General features: G+C 43.6%; 1 protein-coding gene across 1 annotated transcript in view; it reads left to right on the forward strand.

Annotated features, from left to right (window-relative positions):
• The window catches only part of LOC144723968 (neurobeachin-like), a 518,054-nt gene that overhangs the window by 152,373 nt on the left and 348,986 nt on the right, over positions 1-16,695 (forward strand). The window contains exon 7 of the mRNA XM_078602770.1: positions 14,210-14,329. Within this exon, the coding sequence (XP_078458896.1) occupies positions 14,210-14,329 (120 nt within the window). The remainder of the gene's footprint in view (positions 1-14,209; positions 14,330-16,695) is intronic.

The following is a 16,695-nucleotide window of genomic DNA, read 5'->3' on the forward strand; positions in this document are numbered from 1 at the left end:
ACAGCAGGATTGCTGATAGAACTGCATTTGGCACCGCGTATTATTATTTGTGACGTCGCATACATTGTATGGACAAATAAAATAAATCACACTGATTTAATTTATTTTTTACCTATGTGATTTTACCGAAAGAACCAAAGCATATGGATTCCTGCAGTCACGAAAGCTTCAAATAAAGATTGTGTGGACAAGTTGTTGCTTGAGAGGGAATGGAATAAGAAAGCAATGGGGGAGGCTTTCACATCTGGTAGCTCTTGGGCCAATTTTAAGGCAGTGATTTTCTATTGTGTGCCTCTATATTTGGGCCAAATAACATTCTGGCATAATGGGAACAATAGTTTGTGAAATTGAAGCATCACTTCAAATTGGAATGACTCATTTCACGTGAAAATGGAGTTTCGGACAAAAATAAATAAATATAAAACAATACAAATTCATTGCCGGCAAATGAATGTAGCGTAGTGTCGCTAACGCTGCTTCCTGATAAACACACACCCTCTCTGCTCTGTGCGATAAACATTTCCCACACCACATATAAACACAGCTTGCTTATGTGATTGATACGCTGGCAATGCAAAATGAAATGTACAACAACAGAAATTTGATGTGTTCTTAGCTTCCAACAGGTTTTCGTCACCAATGCGATGCTCCATATTCATTTTTGGTTGAGGCCACGTGGTAGATTTATGCCAAAATTCTTGCCGTGAACGAGGTGCGTTGATGTTGAATCCAGTCGTAAAAACTTTAATGGTTAGAATTGAATCAATAGATTGGCACCTATAAATACTATCTTTAAACGTGACAATCCTGTGGCCTAACCCAGACCTCACGTCGAAAACATTTTGATAAATTAAGAATAAAGATGGAGACTTTGTAAAAAAACAAATCCTGATTCGCATTATCCACATTTCCATAGCTGCTGCTTCGATACCTTTCCCAGACTATGCTGGTATTGTATAAAAAAGCAACCTCTACAACCACAATGGAGATACAAAATCCTAACTTTCCTTCTGCGTAATGCTTTAATCTTACAAACTGACCATTCCACTCATCACTGCGATCTGCGCTCCAAGACCGGTTAACTAACTCCCTTATTCACTTGAGGATTATTCAGAGCAACCATCGCCCCATTACTGGCAGAACGGTGCCTCCGGCCACTCCGTGAATTTGAACCTTCTCTCAGATCGGGGGGTCGATTCACTGGGCCAAGTTCATCTATAATGCACGCACAAAGTACATTAGTCCCTTGCCTACCCAAAGTGTTCAATCAGGACCAACATCCAAAAAATCTTACATGCCCTTATTCTCTGCAAATGCTCCAAACCCCATGGATGTCCATCGTTTCCAAAACGTCCATGGTTTACCCTCCCCATATAAATTCACAAATTCATGCCGAGCTGTCGATTACAACCGCTTTCGACTCGTACACCCTTCTTTATATCTTCGTGCAATAGTCACCCTGTGACCGTATAACATTTCCGTAACTTGATTGTAATTATACTACGATTAGTCTAAAAATACTTTCTTAACGTTCTATTATTTTGCAGAATATTTAGAATTAGTTACGTGACGCAGGTTTTTACACAGAATATATTTTTTGCCCTGATTTATTTGTTTTTCTTTTGTCATTTTGGTGACCCAGTGTCACTCTTGAAAATGAGACTCACCCTTCTCTTTTGAGTTCTCATCTGGGTCAACAAAATGAACTTGGCACTTTAAACGTGTTGAAATTATTTCCGCTCATGTACCGCTTGTTGGCACGGATATATTTTTGCGTCCATTTTTCCAAGGGAGCAAATAATGGAAGCTTGAAAAAAAAACATAAACAAAGAATTTTGGAAACCATTTTGATACGTTTCATATTCACTTGGCTTTCTGGAACACGGCTTGGTTCACAGCCGCATGTTGTATCTGAGACAAAGTGAGCTCGTCATAAATGCATTTCACTGCAGTCACGTGTATTTATTCAGAGGTCAGAGGCGACAGTGGCATTAAGTAGGTTGACACGTTATGCATTGTACACCGCTTTTCCTGATTGCATGTCAATGTTGAATTATTTTGTGTATGTTTGCCTGCAAGTTACCGTTGCTGTATGATTTTACTCAATTGTATTAACGGTAAGCTTTTGCAATTGATGAGTAGCAAATTTTTTAGACCAAAACGTACAGGTTCAGGAACAAAAACGCTTATTAGAGATGCCATATTTATTGTAAATAAATGTAAGTGGGCTTGGCCAGGAGCCGTCACGAGGGGAGATGATCGCTGATGAGCGATATTGGTGATGGAAATGCCACCAAATTGGAGAGCACGCATCAGAGTATGATCACTGCAGAGGTAGAGCGATGAGTTCAGATTATGCGTAGGAACAAGATACAGTATCGTGTCTCAGGATGGTGAGGAATGGCTGTGATTACTGAACAGATGATCACTTGATTGCATTTCTTATGTAATTATTCAACATCACACGATTGCTTAATGGTATTTTTTCACTCTATAATTAGCATGGCTAAAGCCCACCGCTGTTGAGATGTAAATGACCGGGGGCTTGGGTCTCCCAAATGAACTCCCACGACTATTACCCTCGGCTTACCCGCTCCATATGTCACTCCGATGTGTCGGCACGCTCACGGAACACCCGAGCATCCATTCACGGCAAAAATATATTTATAAAAAATGTTATTAGAGAAAACCATATTGAGTACGTGAAACAATCACGAACCCCCCGTCCCATGCTCAATTGTTGTATACATTAGGACCAATCTCAGCGCTGGAGCATCTGAGCTATAAGCTCAGCGACAAGGAAGAAGAATACAGCACGTGCATGGGGTCCATTCCTAAACCTTAGAACAGTCTTACATACCTGAGCCCAGAATGTCAATGCCCCCCCCCCCCCAAAGAAAATCCCCCCCCCCTCCGCCTGCCGTCCAGAATGTCAGGATGTTGCAATGTAAGATATGAGGGAGGATGTGGAATAAAACATATTTTTACCTACGTGTTGAACTAAAAAATGTTTTTATTAAAACAAAACATTTTATTCGAGAAATAAATACGTTGGGCAGATGGTAATTAATCTGCATAAATCCACACTACAAAGGAACAATATTACTCCATCCCGAGGGGGGTCTGGGAACCGTGTTGGCGGAATACAGGGATGCACTTTATTGTATTATCGACTCCAATTACTTAAGAGTAACCACTTATTTCCCCTTGGAATAGTGAATGGCAAGCATCCTGTATATTAACGTCATCAAACTCTAATTAAGCTTTTGGTTGAGGGTGTACCATTATACTCAGTCTTCCCTTCAGGTTGTGGCCACTATATTCCACCAGGCTGCAGCCAGCAGTAAGCAATCAAACTATGCAACGACACGCACGAATATAAAAATGTTAAAAGGATTAGTTGTGCCATCGCACGTCGGTGCAACGTCGAGGGGATATGCCCCGATCTATCCTTGATGACGGGACGCAGAAATCACCGGGAAGTGCACGCTCGATGAAAAATCCGCGGAAGCGCCAGAAGTGGTTCCTCCACCTCCCTTTGAACATCAAAAAAAACGGTTCGTGTACCATTGACACCGCTCTCAATCCGCAGCAGCTCTGGGGTGAACGGCCGCGTTATAGCACAAGCAATGGTTATTCGCTTATTTGATCAGGAGCTCGCAATAGCATGGCTGCTTTAATGAGGCTGATTGCTCGGTGTAGTCGTTGCTTTGTCGCGCTATTTGTGAAAGGCGTTGTGCTCCTTGAGGTTGATGCCTTGTGTAGGCACATGGACGGGTTTGCTCTACGTGATGCACACACCACCTACATTATGCAAGTTCAGTGGATGCTCAGCTTGGTCTTGGGTTTCATTTATTGAACATATTTGAGTAATCTACTCATTGTTTAATGACGCAGCTGCTGGGGCAGGCTATGAAGGCTTTGCTGTCATAGGCCCAGCTGGTACCGTATTCTCCAGATTATAAGCACATTTTATTTGGGGGAGGCGGGAGGGGGTTATAATCCGGTTGGTGTGTGACAAGATTTGTATAACCTTTAATGACACCCGGCACAGGTTTGGGGGCGCATCTTACTTTCCAGAGCATCTTATAATCCGGAGAATGCGTTAGACGGCAGTTTGCACCAGCCAGGCAATGAGCACCTGCAGGAAAGGAGTAGAAACGCAAGGCACCAGCAGCATTGCTGATGACAATAACACGGTGAGCTCTTTTGGCGAGCCCTGTGTCAGTGGTAGCCATTCCACGTTACTTTGTTCCGTACCAATCACCACTGCCTATTATGACCATTGCTACCAATTGTGTCTCTTGTAATGGTACTCCTTGACCAAGGCAATACGTGACTGTGATTTTGAACTCGCATTCTCTTCTGATGGAGCTCTAATCACAGCACCGTGCAGCCAGTAAAATAGATCACTGTCAAACGTAACCAAAATTATTAGGTTATACACTAATGGCTAAGCGCATGCCTATGGGACAATACAATGGATATAATTTCCTTTGTCTTCGCAACTGAGTGGCAATAGCATAGCTCAAACCCATGGAGCCTGCTGGGATGAATTGGATTGCCATAGTGGTTAATGCACTTGCCATGGCATGTGAAGTCTCTCTTCCATCAGGCAGATGCTGTGGAGCGCTGTAAAATAGTGTCATCTGCTACACAGTGAGCATCACTGACCCTGCCGTGGCATTTGTAATCGTATGTCTTTCTGCGCTTGTTATCTTCATTGTTAAAATGCCAGGCCTCAATTTGAACTGATATACAATCGTGTATTTCTCCCGTTAGCTAGGAATTATCCAAATGTTCCAATATAGGATGCCGTTAAAATAGACTGGGCTCTTCAGATTCAGTGAGGCTTGGTTGAATAAATGATGTTATGGTATTATTAATATTATGCATCCCATTCTTGCAACTGACCAGGTGGTATTTTCTCAAAATCAGAAGGTTTGAAATTGAAATCTCAATCAGGTGTTGATTCAGGCGATCATCTCCTGCATCATAAAAGTGAGTACTGTCATTAACCAATGGAAATATTGGACCCACCATAAGAACGTGGAATTTCCACAACTGGTTCAAGGCTTCCAATGGAGATGAGTAGGGAGAATAGGGCTATACCGGTCTCTGAGCTGAAAAGAGAAATCAATGGTACAACCAATTATAAATTACAGTGATGTCAGTTGATTTTTAAAGGATGATACCCTATCAGATATTGATTGGGAAAACATTGTCAATGGTTTGCATGGAAACATTTGACATCTTTTTTTTTGCCTTTCTCTTTTCGTTCTTTCCACGAGCTCGGTTGATGGGAATGTTGGGATGTTAAGAATACAGACAATTGGGAAGGGGAAATAAGGGCAGCTTTAGGTCCTTAGAGTGCACGACTTTATTCCTTAAATGTGTATCCTGGACATGCCCCTAAATTATGTTGCATTCTTCATGTTTGTGTGAATGTTGTTTATTGCCGTTCATTCCATTGGTCTGTGACAGAACGTAATCCTGCTAAACCTCGTGCAATCCTGAAAGCCTATGGGCAAGCTGGCAGAACAGCAAGCTTCGCCATTCTGTGACCAAGTACTCATTTTAATAAGACTGGAGGCCATAGCGTAGTGTCTTAAAGTGACATACATCTTATCTGGAGGTGAGCACAAAGAAACCTCCTGCAGCAATGGTCCCTCATCGTCACTTTACAGTTGGCACTGAGCATTTGCATAGATCTCTCTGAATGGAAAAGTAATTTGGATCTCCTTTTCACATCTCCTTCTGCTGCTCCCGCCCCACCCTGCTCGTCCAGTGAGTTTTGGACGGGAATTCATGAACCACTTTGGAGAAGCATTACTGTCAACTTTAGCCTCGGTAGGTGTGTGTGTGTGCCTGTGCTTAAGCTAAGTGGGGAGCAGTAATGTAGCAGTTAGCACGTTGCGCTGAGAACCCGGCCACCAGACTTTGATTCCTGCTCAGCCATCACCAAAGTGACGATTATTTTATCTGGTCCCGGGCCTCCCATAGGTCGACTCATCCTTAAATGCTCACTAACAGCACTTGCCCCAACAGTCTGTTAAGGCTGTACGGGTGATCTTTGTCTTTGTTTGAGCTAAAGGGCTGCACGACACAGACGTGAACTCCATAAAAACTGCAGGAAAGGAAGCCTCTTCCCTTTTTTTATGATTTCAGGATCTGACACGTTTGGAATATAATGTGGAATGATGGAACGGTAGACGTGAGGAAGATGAGGTTGTATCGTACGTGGAGTATCTGCGCAGAACTGAGTAGGCCGAGTGACCGAGAGAGGCGTTTGGTGGCATGCAGAGTGTGGTGGAAATGAGAGGAAGGACCAAAATCCAGATGGTGGGAAACTACGAGAGCCCATGGCTGGAGGGGGAGTTTTGGTGTAGACGGTGCAACAACGATGGAAGGATCTGGTGGAAGAGTGGAGATATGGGTTGGTAGAGTCAGCTGCCTTGGTAACGATTCACCTCTTGATCAACTTCCTTCAAAGCGTTTGTCCTGGTTCACTTTGTTAATGAGTGAGCCATTTGGATTCCGTTCAGGTTGGGGCCCCTGGGCTGTTGTTTGCGCCAAAACCACAGGGAGAGAAAAAAATATGCTTCCTGTTCAGTTTCAGTTTGAATTTATTTGGTATAGCCCTGTGAGCCATTCGGCTCTTGAATCGGGTGCAACCGCAACAAACAAAAAACAAAAACATGAACAAGAAAACATCTTAAAGTGACTATGCGCAAACAGAAAAATCCAGATAAAAACAGCTAAATCTTCCAGAAAAAGCACCGTACACCAACGCTGCGTGCAAAAATCCCAGTGGAATGCAAGTCCAACAACAACCACAAGACAACTTAGATGAAAGCCATCAGTTTCACTCCATGCTACAACTTTTCGAAATCACCAAAATAAAGCCATAAAAGCAATGTAACAGTGATCATTGGAACAGTGACCGAAATTTCACAATAAACGACATTAACAACATGTCCCACGAAACCCTGCGTCCTGTTGGTGGGTTGCTCCCCAGCGACGGCACCATCTTTATGACCGGCCCTTTTGCACAAATCCTTGTTGGTTGCACCACGTTGCTCGTCAGCACCGGCACCTGCCAAGGGACCGGTTGTGGAGCCAAGCCCGTTGGAGACGGCGGGAGTTTGCCTTTATGCATGCACAAGTTTAGCCACTTACACAAGAAAGCACTGCCACACAACAGTTTTTGTTGTACGTATGTGTGCGTGCTTGTAAGTTCTGTAGGTGTGTAGGTTTTTTGGGTCGTACTGGGATGGGTGGCCGCCCAAGCACACGAGAGAGGCGTGGCAGGCAGGTGGGGTGGTGGGCAATGCAGCAAAATCCATTGTTGTTCTGTACTTGGGACTGTGCGACGAGGGGAGGACCTCATCCAGTAGTGGTTTAACTAAGCGTACTGTGCATGCATGTGGTTTTTTAACCTTTAACCCTTAATGTGGCCTTAAAGTGCACATCGCCTGGCACAAGCGCCGTGATGACGTCACCACCACTTAGTGGCGAATGGCGGTTGTTGTTGTATTTAATCGGCTCATATTACCACGTGGTTAAACAAGCAATTGACTGTTCAGTTGAATCATGGCCCTTGAATAGTGATTATGCATTGAACTGTGAGGCCGGTGAATAGTTACGGGTCTCCTTTACTAATTATCGCGCTTATTACATGCACATGAACACTTAAAAGTGCATGAGCAGAGACAGCCAAATAAGCCAAAGCGTCTCCCACCTCAAACAAGCAATGGGGCAGCACTAACCCGCATTAATGGCCCAGAAATATTGCTGGAAAATCCACATTCTAAGGGGCAGAGCCCAGTTTCTTTATATGGCAATCACTGTTGACTTCCTACATCGTGGTAGGGTACTTGATCAACCTTGCAGGATATTTCACCACAATTTGGATGTGTGAACTTCCTTCTTGTGAGGAAAACTCCAACAGCAGTCAATCCAGCCATATATATCTGTTCGTAGCTAGATTTCTGTACGTACGACTGTATTTTCCACAATCGTACTATTCAGTTTCAACTTATTACACTCATTTTACTGTACATTGCATCTTAGAATTCACCAATAGATGTAAAGGTGCGTGTCCCTGCAATTGCTTTCTCGATAGTCTTTGGCACCGCACGGGAGACGTTCATTATTCTCTGCAACTGTGATAGTGCATTCGATGTTATGCCCCTTCGATAGAGCCGCGATGTGGTGGATCAAAGAGCCACATGCGGCTCGGGGGAGACGCCGGTTGGCCACCGCTGTCTGAGTGGAAGGGCCTCCACTAAGAGGTGGTTCGCGACACCCCCTCAAAAGGGGTCTTTGGCCTACCCTTTCACGCTGGCCAGACAATCTTGGAAGATGTGGGGGTGTGCCCGTTTACACTGCTGGGTGCGCGAAGGCAGGGGGAATTTGTTTGTAGACTTGTTTATTTATTTATTTCTCCTGAAAGAAATTCCACTGGATAATTCTTGGAAATGGGGGGCACCTTTGTATTCAAGGGTGTTGGGCAAACACATGGTTGTAAAGTTTACGTTTTATTATAGAATGTTTAAATGCATCTGTGGTTTACACCATCGGACAAATTAAAAGTATGTTTTATGGTGATCCTTTCAATTACCGCAGTATTTATGAATTTAAAAATAAACTCAATAAATGTCTCATTCTGTGCGGTATATGATTTACTTATCTACATGTCTATTGTTAAATGTGTTTCTGTTATGCTGCACTTTTTTATTTCGCTGTGTTTCAAGTAATAATGCTTTTCTAGCTCTCAATGTTTAACCAAATGAAACATTACAGAGGAATATCTCAAATTGTGCATGGTACACATTTTTTTGTCAATCTTGTACTGTACTTTCCATACCAGTTCATTTGCAGTGACTCAAATCTGGAGAATTCTTAATTCACTTTTAATTCCTTCCCAGCTTCATACAATCCCTGTTTATTTTGAAATGACTAATTGATTAAGTCTCTGATTCGTTGCATTTAATGTCGTTATAACTCGATCACTGCATGTGTGCGTTTATATAAACCACAGGGAGAGAAAAAAATATGCTTCCTGTTCAGTTTCAGTTTGAATTTATTTGGTATAGCCCTGTGAGCCATTCGGCTCTTGAATCGGGTGCAACCGCAACAAACAAAAAACAAAAACATGAACAAGAAAACATCTTAAAGTGACTATGCGCAAACAGAAAAATCCAGATAAAAACAGCTAAATCTTCCAGAAAAAGCACCGTACACCAACGCTGCGTGCAAAAATCCCAGTGGAATGCAAGTCCAACAACAACCACAAGACAACTTAGATGAAAGCCATCAGTTTCACTCCATGCTACAACTTTTCGAAATCACCAAAATAAAGCCATAAAAGCAATGTAACAGTGATCATTGGAACAGTGACCGAAATTTCACAATAAACGACATTAACAACATGTCCCACGAAACCCTGCGTCCTGTTGGTGGGTTGCTCCCCAGCGACGGCACCATCTTTATGACCGGCCCTTTTGCACAAATCCTTGTTGGTTGCACCACGTTGCTCGTCAGCACCGGCACCTGCCAAGGGACCGGTTGTGGAGCCAAGCCCGTTGGAGACGGCGGGAGTTTGCCTTTATGCATGCACAAGTTTAGCCACTTACACAAGAAAGCACTGCCACACAACAGTTTTTGTTGTACGTATGTGTGCGTGCTTGTAAGTTCTGTAGGTGTGTAGGTTTTTTGGGTCGTACTGGGATGGGTGGCCGCCCAAGCACACGAGAGAGGCGTGGCAGGCAGGTGGGGTGGTGGGCAATGCAGCAAAATCCATTGTTGTTCTGTACTTGGGACTGTGCGACGAGGGGAGGACCTCATCCAGTAGTGGTTTAACTAAGCGTACTGTGCATGCATGTGGTTTTTTAACCTTTAACCCTTAATGTGGCCTTAAAGTGCACATCGCCTGGCACAAGCGCCGTGATGACGTCACCACCACTTAGTGGCGAATGGCGGTTGTTGTTGTATTTAATCGGCTCATATTACCACGTGGTTAAACAAGCAATTGACTGTTCAGTTGAATCATGGCCCTTGAATAGTGATTATGCATTGAACTGTGAGGCCGGTGAATAGTTACGGGTCTCCTTTACTAATTATCGCGCTTATTACATGCACATGAACACTTAAAAGTGCATGAGCAGAGACAGCCAAATAAGCCAAAGCGTCTCCCACCTCAAACAAGCAATGGGGCAGCACTAACCCGCATTAATGGCCCAGAAATATTGCTGGAAAATCCACATTCTAAGGGGCAGAGCCCAGTTTCTTTATATGGCAATCACTGTTGACTTCCTACATCGTGGTAGGGTACTTGATCAACCTTGCAGGATATTTCACCACAATTTGGATGTGTGAACTTCCTTCTTGTGAGGAAAACTCCAACAGCAGTCAATCCAGCCATATATATCTGTTCGTAGCTAGATTTCTGTACGTACGACTGTATTTTCCACAATCGTACTATTCAGTTTCAACTTATTACACTCATTTTACTGTACATTGCATCTTAGAATTCACCAATAGATGTAAAGGTGCGTGTCCCTGCAATTGCTTTCTCGATAGTCTTTGGCACCGCACGGGAGACGTTCATTATTCTCTGCAACTGTGATAGTGCATTCGATGTTATGCCCCTTCGATAGAGCCGCGATGTGGTGGATCAAAGAGCCACATGCGGCTCGGGGGAGACGCCGGTTGGCCACCGCTGTCTGAGTGGAAGGGCCTCCACTAAGAGGTGGTTCGCGACACCCCCTCAAAAGGGGTCTTTGGCCTACCCTTTCACGCTGGCCAGACAATCTTGGAAGATGTGGGGGTGTGCCCGTTTACACTGCTGGGTGCGCGAAGGCAGGGGGAATTTGTTTGTAGACTTGTTTATTTATTTATTTCTCCTGAAAGAAATTCCACTGGATAATTCTTGGAAATGGGGGGCACCTTTGTATTCAAGGGTGTTGGGCAAACACATGGGGACACATGTACAGACGCTCATGCCACCTGCCCGTTGTTTCAACTGCCACATGACGACACGTTCATGCAACCTGCCCGGGAGATCAAATTGGCGACCTAGATTGCAAGTCCAGTGTGATAGCAACCACTACCAAAGCAGCAGCATCGCTCCGAACGCACGTACACACGCGTATATTTATATGTTGATGTGACTCATACACAAGCGTGCTTGCAATGTAATCGCGGCGTCAGTGTGTGAGTGATCAATGGTTGGATTATGCATTGCGAGAGAGTGATTTGAGTTGTATTAGCTGTGACGTGACGTGACTCTTAATGCCATTCAATTTCATCAGTGCAACAAGATGTTTAATGGCCAGATGTGGCATCGTTTTCAACAGCGGTGTTTTTCAACAGATCTGCGGGTGCAGCCGTCATCATAGAATTATACAATGCATTTCCCTCTAGATAACCAGTCCTTACTGAATTTAGCATTTTTCTTCAATTACAGAATTTATATTTTATTAGTAAATGAACTACCCATTGGATAAATTACTCAGTTGGGGTTGCGAATACCATTTTTTTGCATGCATTTCAAGAAAAACTTAAGTTTACATCGTAATTTTACCACATCAATCAATGTTATCTGCGAAATCATCACCTAATGACATAATGTACATTTCATCTGTTTTGTGATATGAACCGACAGAAATGAGATTTTGTGTCTCCATCTGTGTTTTTTGTGCGAGTCATCTTTTTTTTTAAAGAGCACGGTCTGAAAAATACATTAGTAATTATTTGTTCATGTCTCCACATGTCTCCCTGTCTAAACCCTCTCCTCAGAGGTTTAAAGCTGCCGGTGCTGCAACTGAAAATTTGGTGCTGTATTTTTTTTGTTGTTTACAATAATTACCTTTGCTTTGTGAGCTTTGTTAGTCTCTTCCTTGTAGTGCGATACAAAGGGTGGTCAAATCATTTAGTGAATGAGAAAAAAAATTGAAATAACATCATACGTGAGGACACTCGTAATTAACATGACTACTTCCCGCGACGAATCGAAATTTTACCGAAACGGGACCAGAAGGACTAAGAGAAAACCCATTCATTCAACTCCGTGGCGTCTTGTGTGCACACTTCAAATGCTCATCACTGGAATTTGACCGCTCTGTGTAACTCGATAGCTTTTTTTTGCTCTCTTTCAAAAATCTTTTCTGGTTGTAAATATGATCAGCATTTATGGTTGTAAAGTTTACGTTTTATTATAGAATGTTTAAATGCATCTGTGGTTTACACCATCGGACAAATTAAAAGTATGTTTTATGGTGATCCTTTCAATTACCGCAGTATTTATGAATTTAAAAATAAACTCAATAAATGTCTCATTCTGTGCGGTATATGATTTACTTATCTACATGTCTATTGTTAAATGTGTTTCTGTTATGCTGCACTTTTTTATTTCGCTGTGTTTCAAGTAATAATGCTTTTCTAGCTCTCAATGTTTAACCAAATGAAACATTACAGAGGAATATCTCAAATTGTGCATGGTACACATTTTTTTGTCAATCTTGTACTGTACTTTCCATACCAGTTCATTTGCAGTGACTCAAATCTGGAGAATTCTTAATTCACTTTTAATTCCTTCCCAGCTTCATACAATCCCTGTTTATTTTGAAATGACTAATTGATTAAGTCTCTGATTCGTTGCATTTAATGTCGTTATAACTCGATCACTGCATGTGTGCGTTTATATAAAGAGGACACATTTATATAACGTCTTACAAAGGACCAGCCAAACTCAATGAGATGCGGGAAATGTCAAATCAAACAATCGTGTCATTGAGCATTTTTCGGACCTTTAAAATATTACATTAGTTGTGTTTAAATGCACAAGGCAGTCGAGGTTGTCACAAGGTTTTGTTTCATACAGTATATGTATAATCAGTGCAATCAGAATACCAAAACTAGGAACCTGCACTGGTAAATTTCACAATGTTTTTTTTTTGTTAGCGTGCAATAAGATAGCCGCACCTTAGCGTGTACTAGTTGATTACTTTTGGTTATTACGTTCATGTTTGTAAAATTACAACATCATTTTGAAAACAGGTCAATGTTGAAAGCGATCGAAGTTGGCTGCTTCGGTTGATGTGGAAACATCAAGCAGCCAATGCATCGCATTAAAGATTCATCAGCTGCTCACGTCTCTACCGAACACATGAATCTGAGTAAAGTTCACAGTAAAATGAATCAAGTAGTCGGATTACATAATTACAGTGCTTTGAAAATACCAAATATAGAATGATGTCACCTTGCTTCTGAAGGCTCACATAATCAGTGTATTCAGGGCGACTATTGAAAAGTAAGCCTTCCAGTGAGTGCGGCTTTGCAGAAGGGAACCCTTTGCGTTGTAAATTAATTTTAAAATTGAATCAAATTGGCCATCCATTTAGGCTTTCAAAGCAACTTCCTTCGTGAGTTGGCATCGACGTCTCACGTAAATTAGCACTGTGCTCCGTGCGTTTGCGAAATGGTTGCACCTTGGTGTGGCCTCTGCAGTGCTGTTGCCAAACATTGAAAAGAGAAACCTTGTGTTCTGCAGAAACAAGCACACGTCTGCAGATTAAATTTTTATTAAATTTGTTTTTAAAATCAACATTGCAGAAATTGTTAGTGTAACATTTTAAAGAGAACTGCAAATTGTGAACAAATCAAGAGGTAGTGCTCACGTATTGTTGGAATTCCCAAAGCCAGCGGTGGAAACTGGACATTCCCATGACAAGGGCCAAGTTTATTCGTGGGCCTTTTCCGCAAAGTTGGCACCTCCTTTTTCTTAACCCTGGCGAGGGGAAAATCCGAGTCAGTCTTCCAATGGGATTTGAACTCAGCCTTCTCATTGAGTCACTCTGACCACTGTGCCACGGGTCATGACCACCACATCCCAACTCAAAGCGCCTCCACGCTCGGAGAAACCACTTGTGCCATTGGTGACTCTGAGCCAGCGGTGGTGGTGTTCGTTTCGCTAATCACATCGGTGATTAAAACATTAATAATCGGAAAGCTACATCGGTAAAATAGTCTACTAGCCCCATTATCTCTACCCTTATTAAGAGCCATTGCCCAAAACGTTTAGTTAGCCTGCTGCTGTTGATCATGACAGCACGGTGGGGCGTTGGACTCGCGTTAAGCCGTATGTGGTTGGAACTTTTACTTGTCTAATGCGAGCTCTGCGCTGCTTCTTCTTCTCCCTTTGCAGTGGTACATGGTAACCATCGTTCACGTGTACAACCGCTGGCGGAACAGCGAGATCCGCTGCTACGTCAATGGGCAGCTCGTCTCCTACGGAGACATGGCTTGGCACGTCAACGCCAACGACGTGAGTCTCCGGCACCCTCCCGCGTCGCTTGAGATAATGTTTTGTACCACCACTCTCCACCCTGTTTCCGGGCTGCGCCACGTGTCGTTTGGCTCGAATGTCCGACGTTTCGCGTCACGTGCTTGGAGCTTCGCTGGGGAATTGAGTTGCAAAAGCTCTTCCGGCACATGGAACAGAACGTCGGACATCGTGCCCGAACTACATGCGGTACAACTGGAAAACACATCGCAGAGTTCTACAGCGGCACAATCGCGAAATCCTATGCAGTAGAATTTACGTGAGCTTTATACCTTTAGGCAAAGCCATGGGCCTCGCTCAGGCATCCCATTAGCACGGATGGCTACGTACGGTGCGAAAGAAGTTCAACGTACATATAGGCCTCTAACCTAGTTGGCAAAAAACTATGACTAACCCAAAAAGTCAAAGATGAAAGCAGTCTTCCTGTACAAATGAGCAATGAGCAAAACTGAGCCAGTGGTGATAATTAAATAGTGGGGGGGGGGGGGGGGATGGACTCTCCTCAGATCAATTATTGTTGACTTCCTGCAAAGTGATAATTATATGATTGACCTCAGTGGGGATGGGATGGTTGTACTTGCAAACCTCGAATTGCAAGTCAAGTGGTCCAACCACACGATGGTCTTGCCAGACATTGGGAAAATTATACTAGAATTATTGAAGCTATTAAATGTGTCTTGATTTCTAAAAGGTTGCCCATTCATACAACAGTTGGGAATTGACTTAGCCCATCTTCCCTTCAGGTTCATGAAGGCGAGTAACCCTTGTGGTAGGCCTCGGCAAGGTAAGGTAAAATTGATAAGGTAAAAACAACGAGCCTACCTTTACCCTACCTTTTACCTTACCACAATACAATCACTCCCTTTAGCAGGTAAGGTAAAAAGCAACAAGCTTACCTTTACCCTACCTTTTACCCTTACCCCATACAAATTACCCGATTACAGGGTAATTACTAGGGAACTACACATGAACAAGGTTTATAATGGTAAATGCTAGGTAGAGCGCTTAATTCATATAGAATACTCTCGATGATTCAAATTTTACACGCTTTATATTAACTCACTGTCTGTTGTTGTCGTTGTTGTCATTGTTGTTGTTGTCGTTGTATCCTCAAATCTTGTAACTCAATTTTTACCCACTTCCTAATGTGGTATCGACTGCAAACTTGGTATACTTATGTCATACTGATGACAATACTATATTCTATCATTAAAAAAATATATTTTAAAACAATCTTTTTTATGTTGTTTCGGCTTGGGTCTAATTGTCCACGCTCAACTGACGTTGGCTGTAATTGGCCACGGTCCCTTACTTCATGGCAAGCTTCGGGGCCACTTCCTGGAGTCGTGGAGTTCTGCCAGTACTAGTACATTTGAAGTATTGGAAAATGACGGCAGGAAACTCCTTGACGGGAACACACTTCTTTTATTAAATCTTGACTTGTAACAATACAACGCGTGGCCTCTCTTCTCACAATGCGCTTCTCTTGACTCTGGATTCTGTGCTGCCGGCTCTCTGTGCCTCGTGTAGACTCCGCGCCTCGGCTACACTCCTCTCTCGCCTCGTGTAGACTCTGCGCCTCTGCTACACTCTCCACTCGCCTCGTGTAGACTTTGCATCTCTCTCTGGCTACACCGTATGCATACTCGGCTCGTGTAGACCTTTCTCTCTCGCTGGCTACACCGTATGCATACTCGGCTCGTGTAGACCTTTCTCTCTCGCTGGCTACACACTATACATTACTCAGCTCGTGTAGACCTTTCTCTCTCGCTGGCTACACACTATACATTACTCAGCTCGTGTAGACCTTTCTCTCTCGCTGGCTACACACTATACATTACTCAGCTCGTGTAGACCTTTCTCTCTCGCTGGCTACACACTATACATTACTCAGCTCGTGTAGACCTTTCTCTCTCGCTGGCTACACACTATACCTTACTCTCCTCTACTCTCCATTACTCTCCTCTCCGGGCTCTATCTCTGCACCTTCGTCTTCATTCTTAGATGGTTCCACTTCTGCCCCCTGCTCCTCTGTGCATCACCTTATATACCCCTTCTTCCCGGGAGACGGAGCGGATGCGGACCTCAACGTCGGCACCGCTCCTCAGTTACCCAATCCCCACGCGCTATCCCTACGATCCGGTTCCGCTCAGCGCGTGTTTCCACTCCCCGACCAATCACACCGCGCTGCTACCCGATCACTCCCTCTGGGCGCGTCACCGGCACACAGCCAATCAGCAGCACTACCCCCCACCCGCGCACTGACGCCTGCTCCTCCCCGTCAGTGCGCGTCACCACACACACACCCGTACATACGCGCTGGCACACGACATATACACCCAGCGCGT

The sequence above is a fragment of the Lampetra planeri genome, chromosome 19 (assembly GCF_965212315.1).
Source record: "Lampetra planeri chromosome 19, kcLamPlan1.2.h2, whole genome shotgun sequence".
NCBI lineage: Eukaryota > Metazoa > Chordata > Hyperoartia > Petromyzontiformes > Petromyzontidae > Lampetra > Lampetra planeri.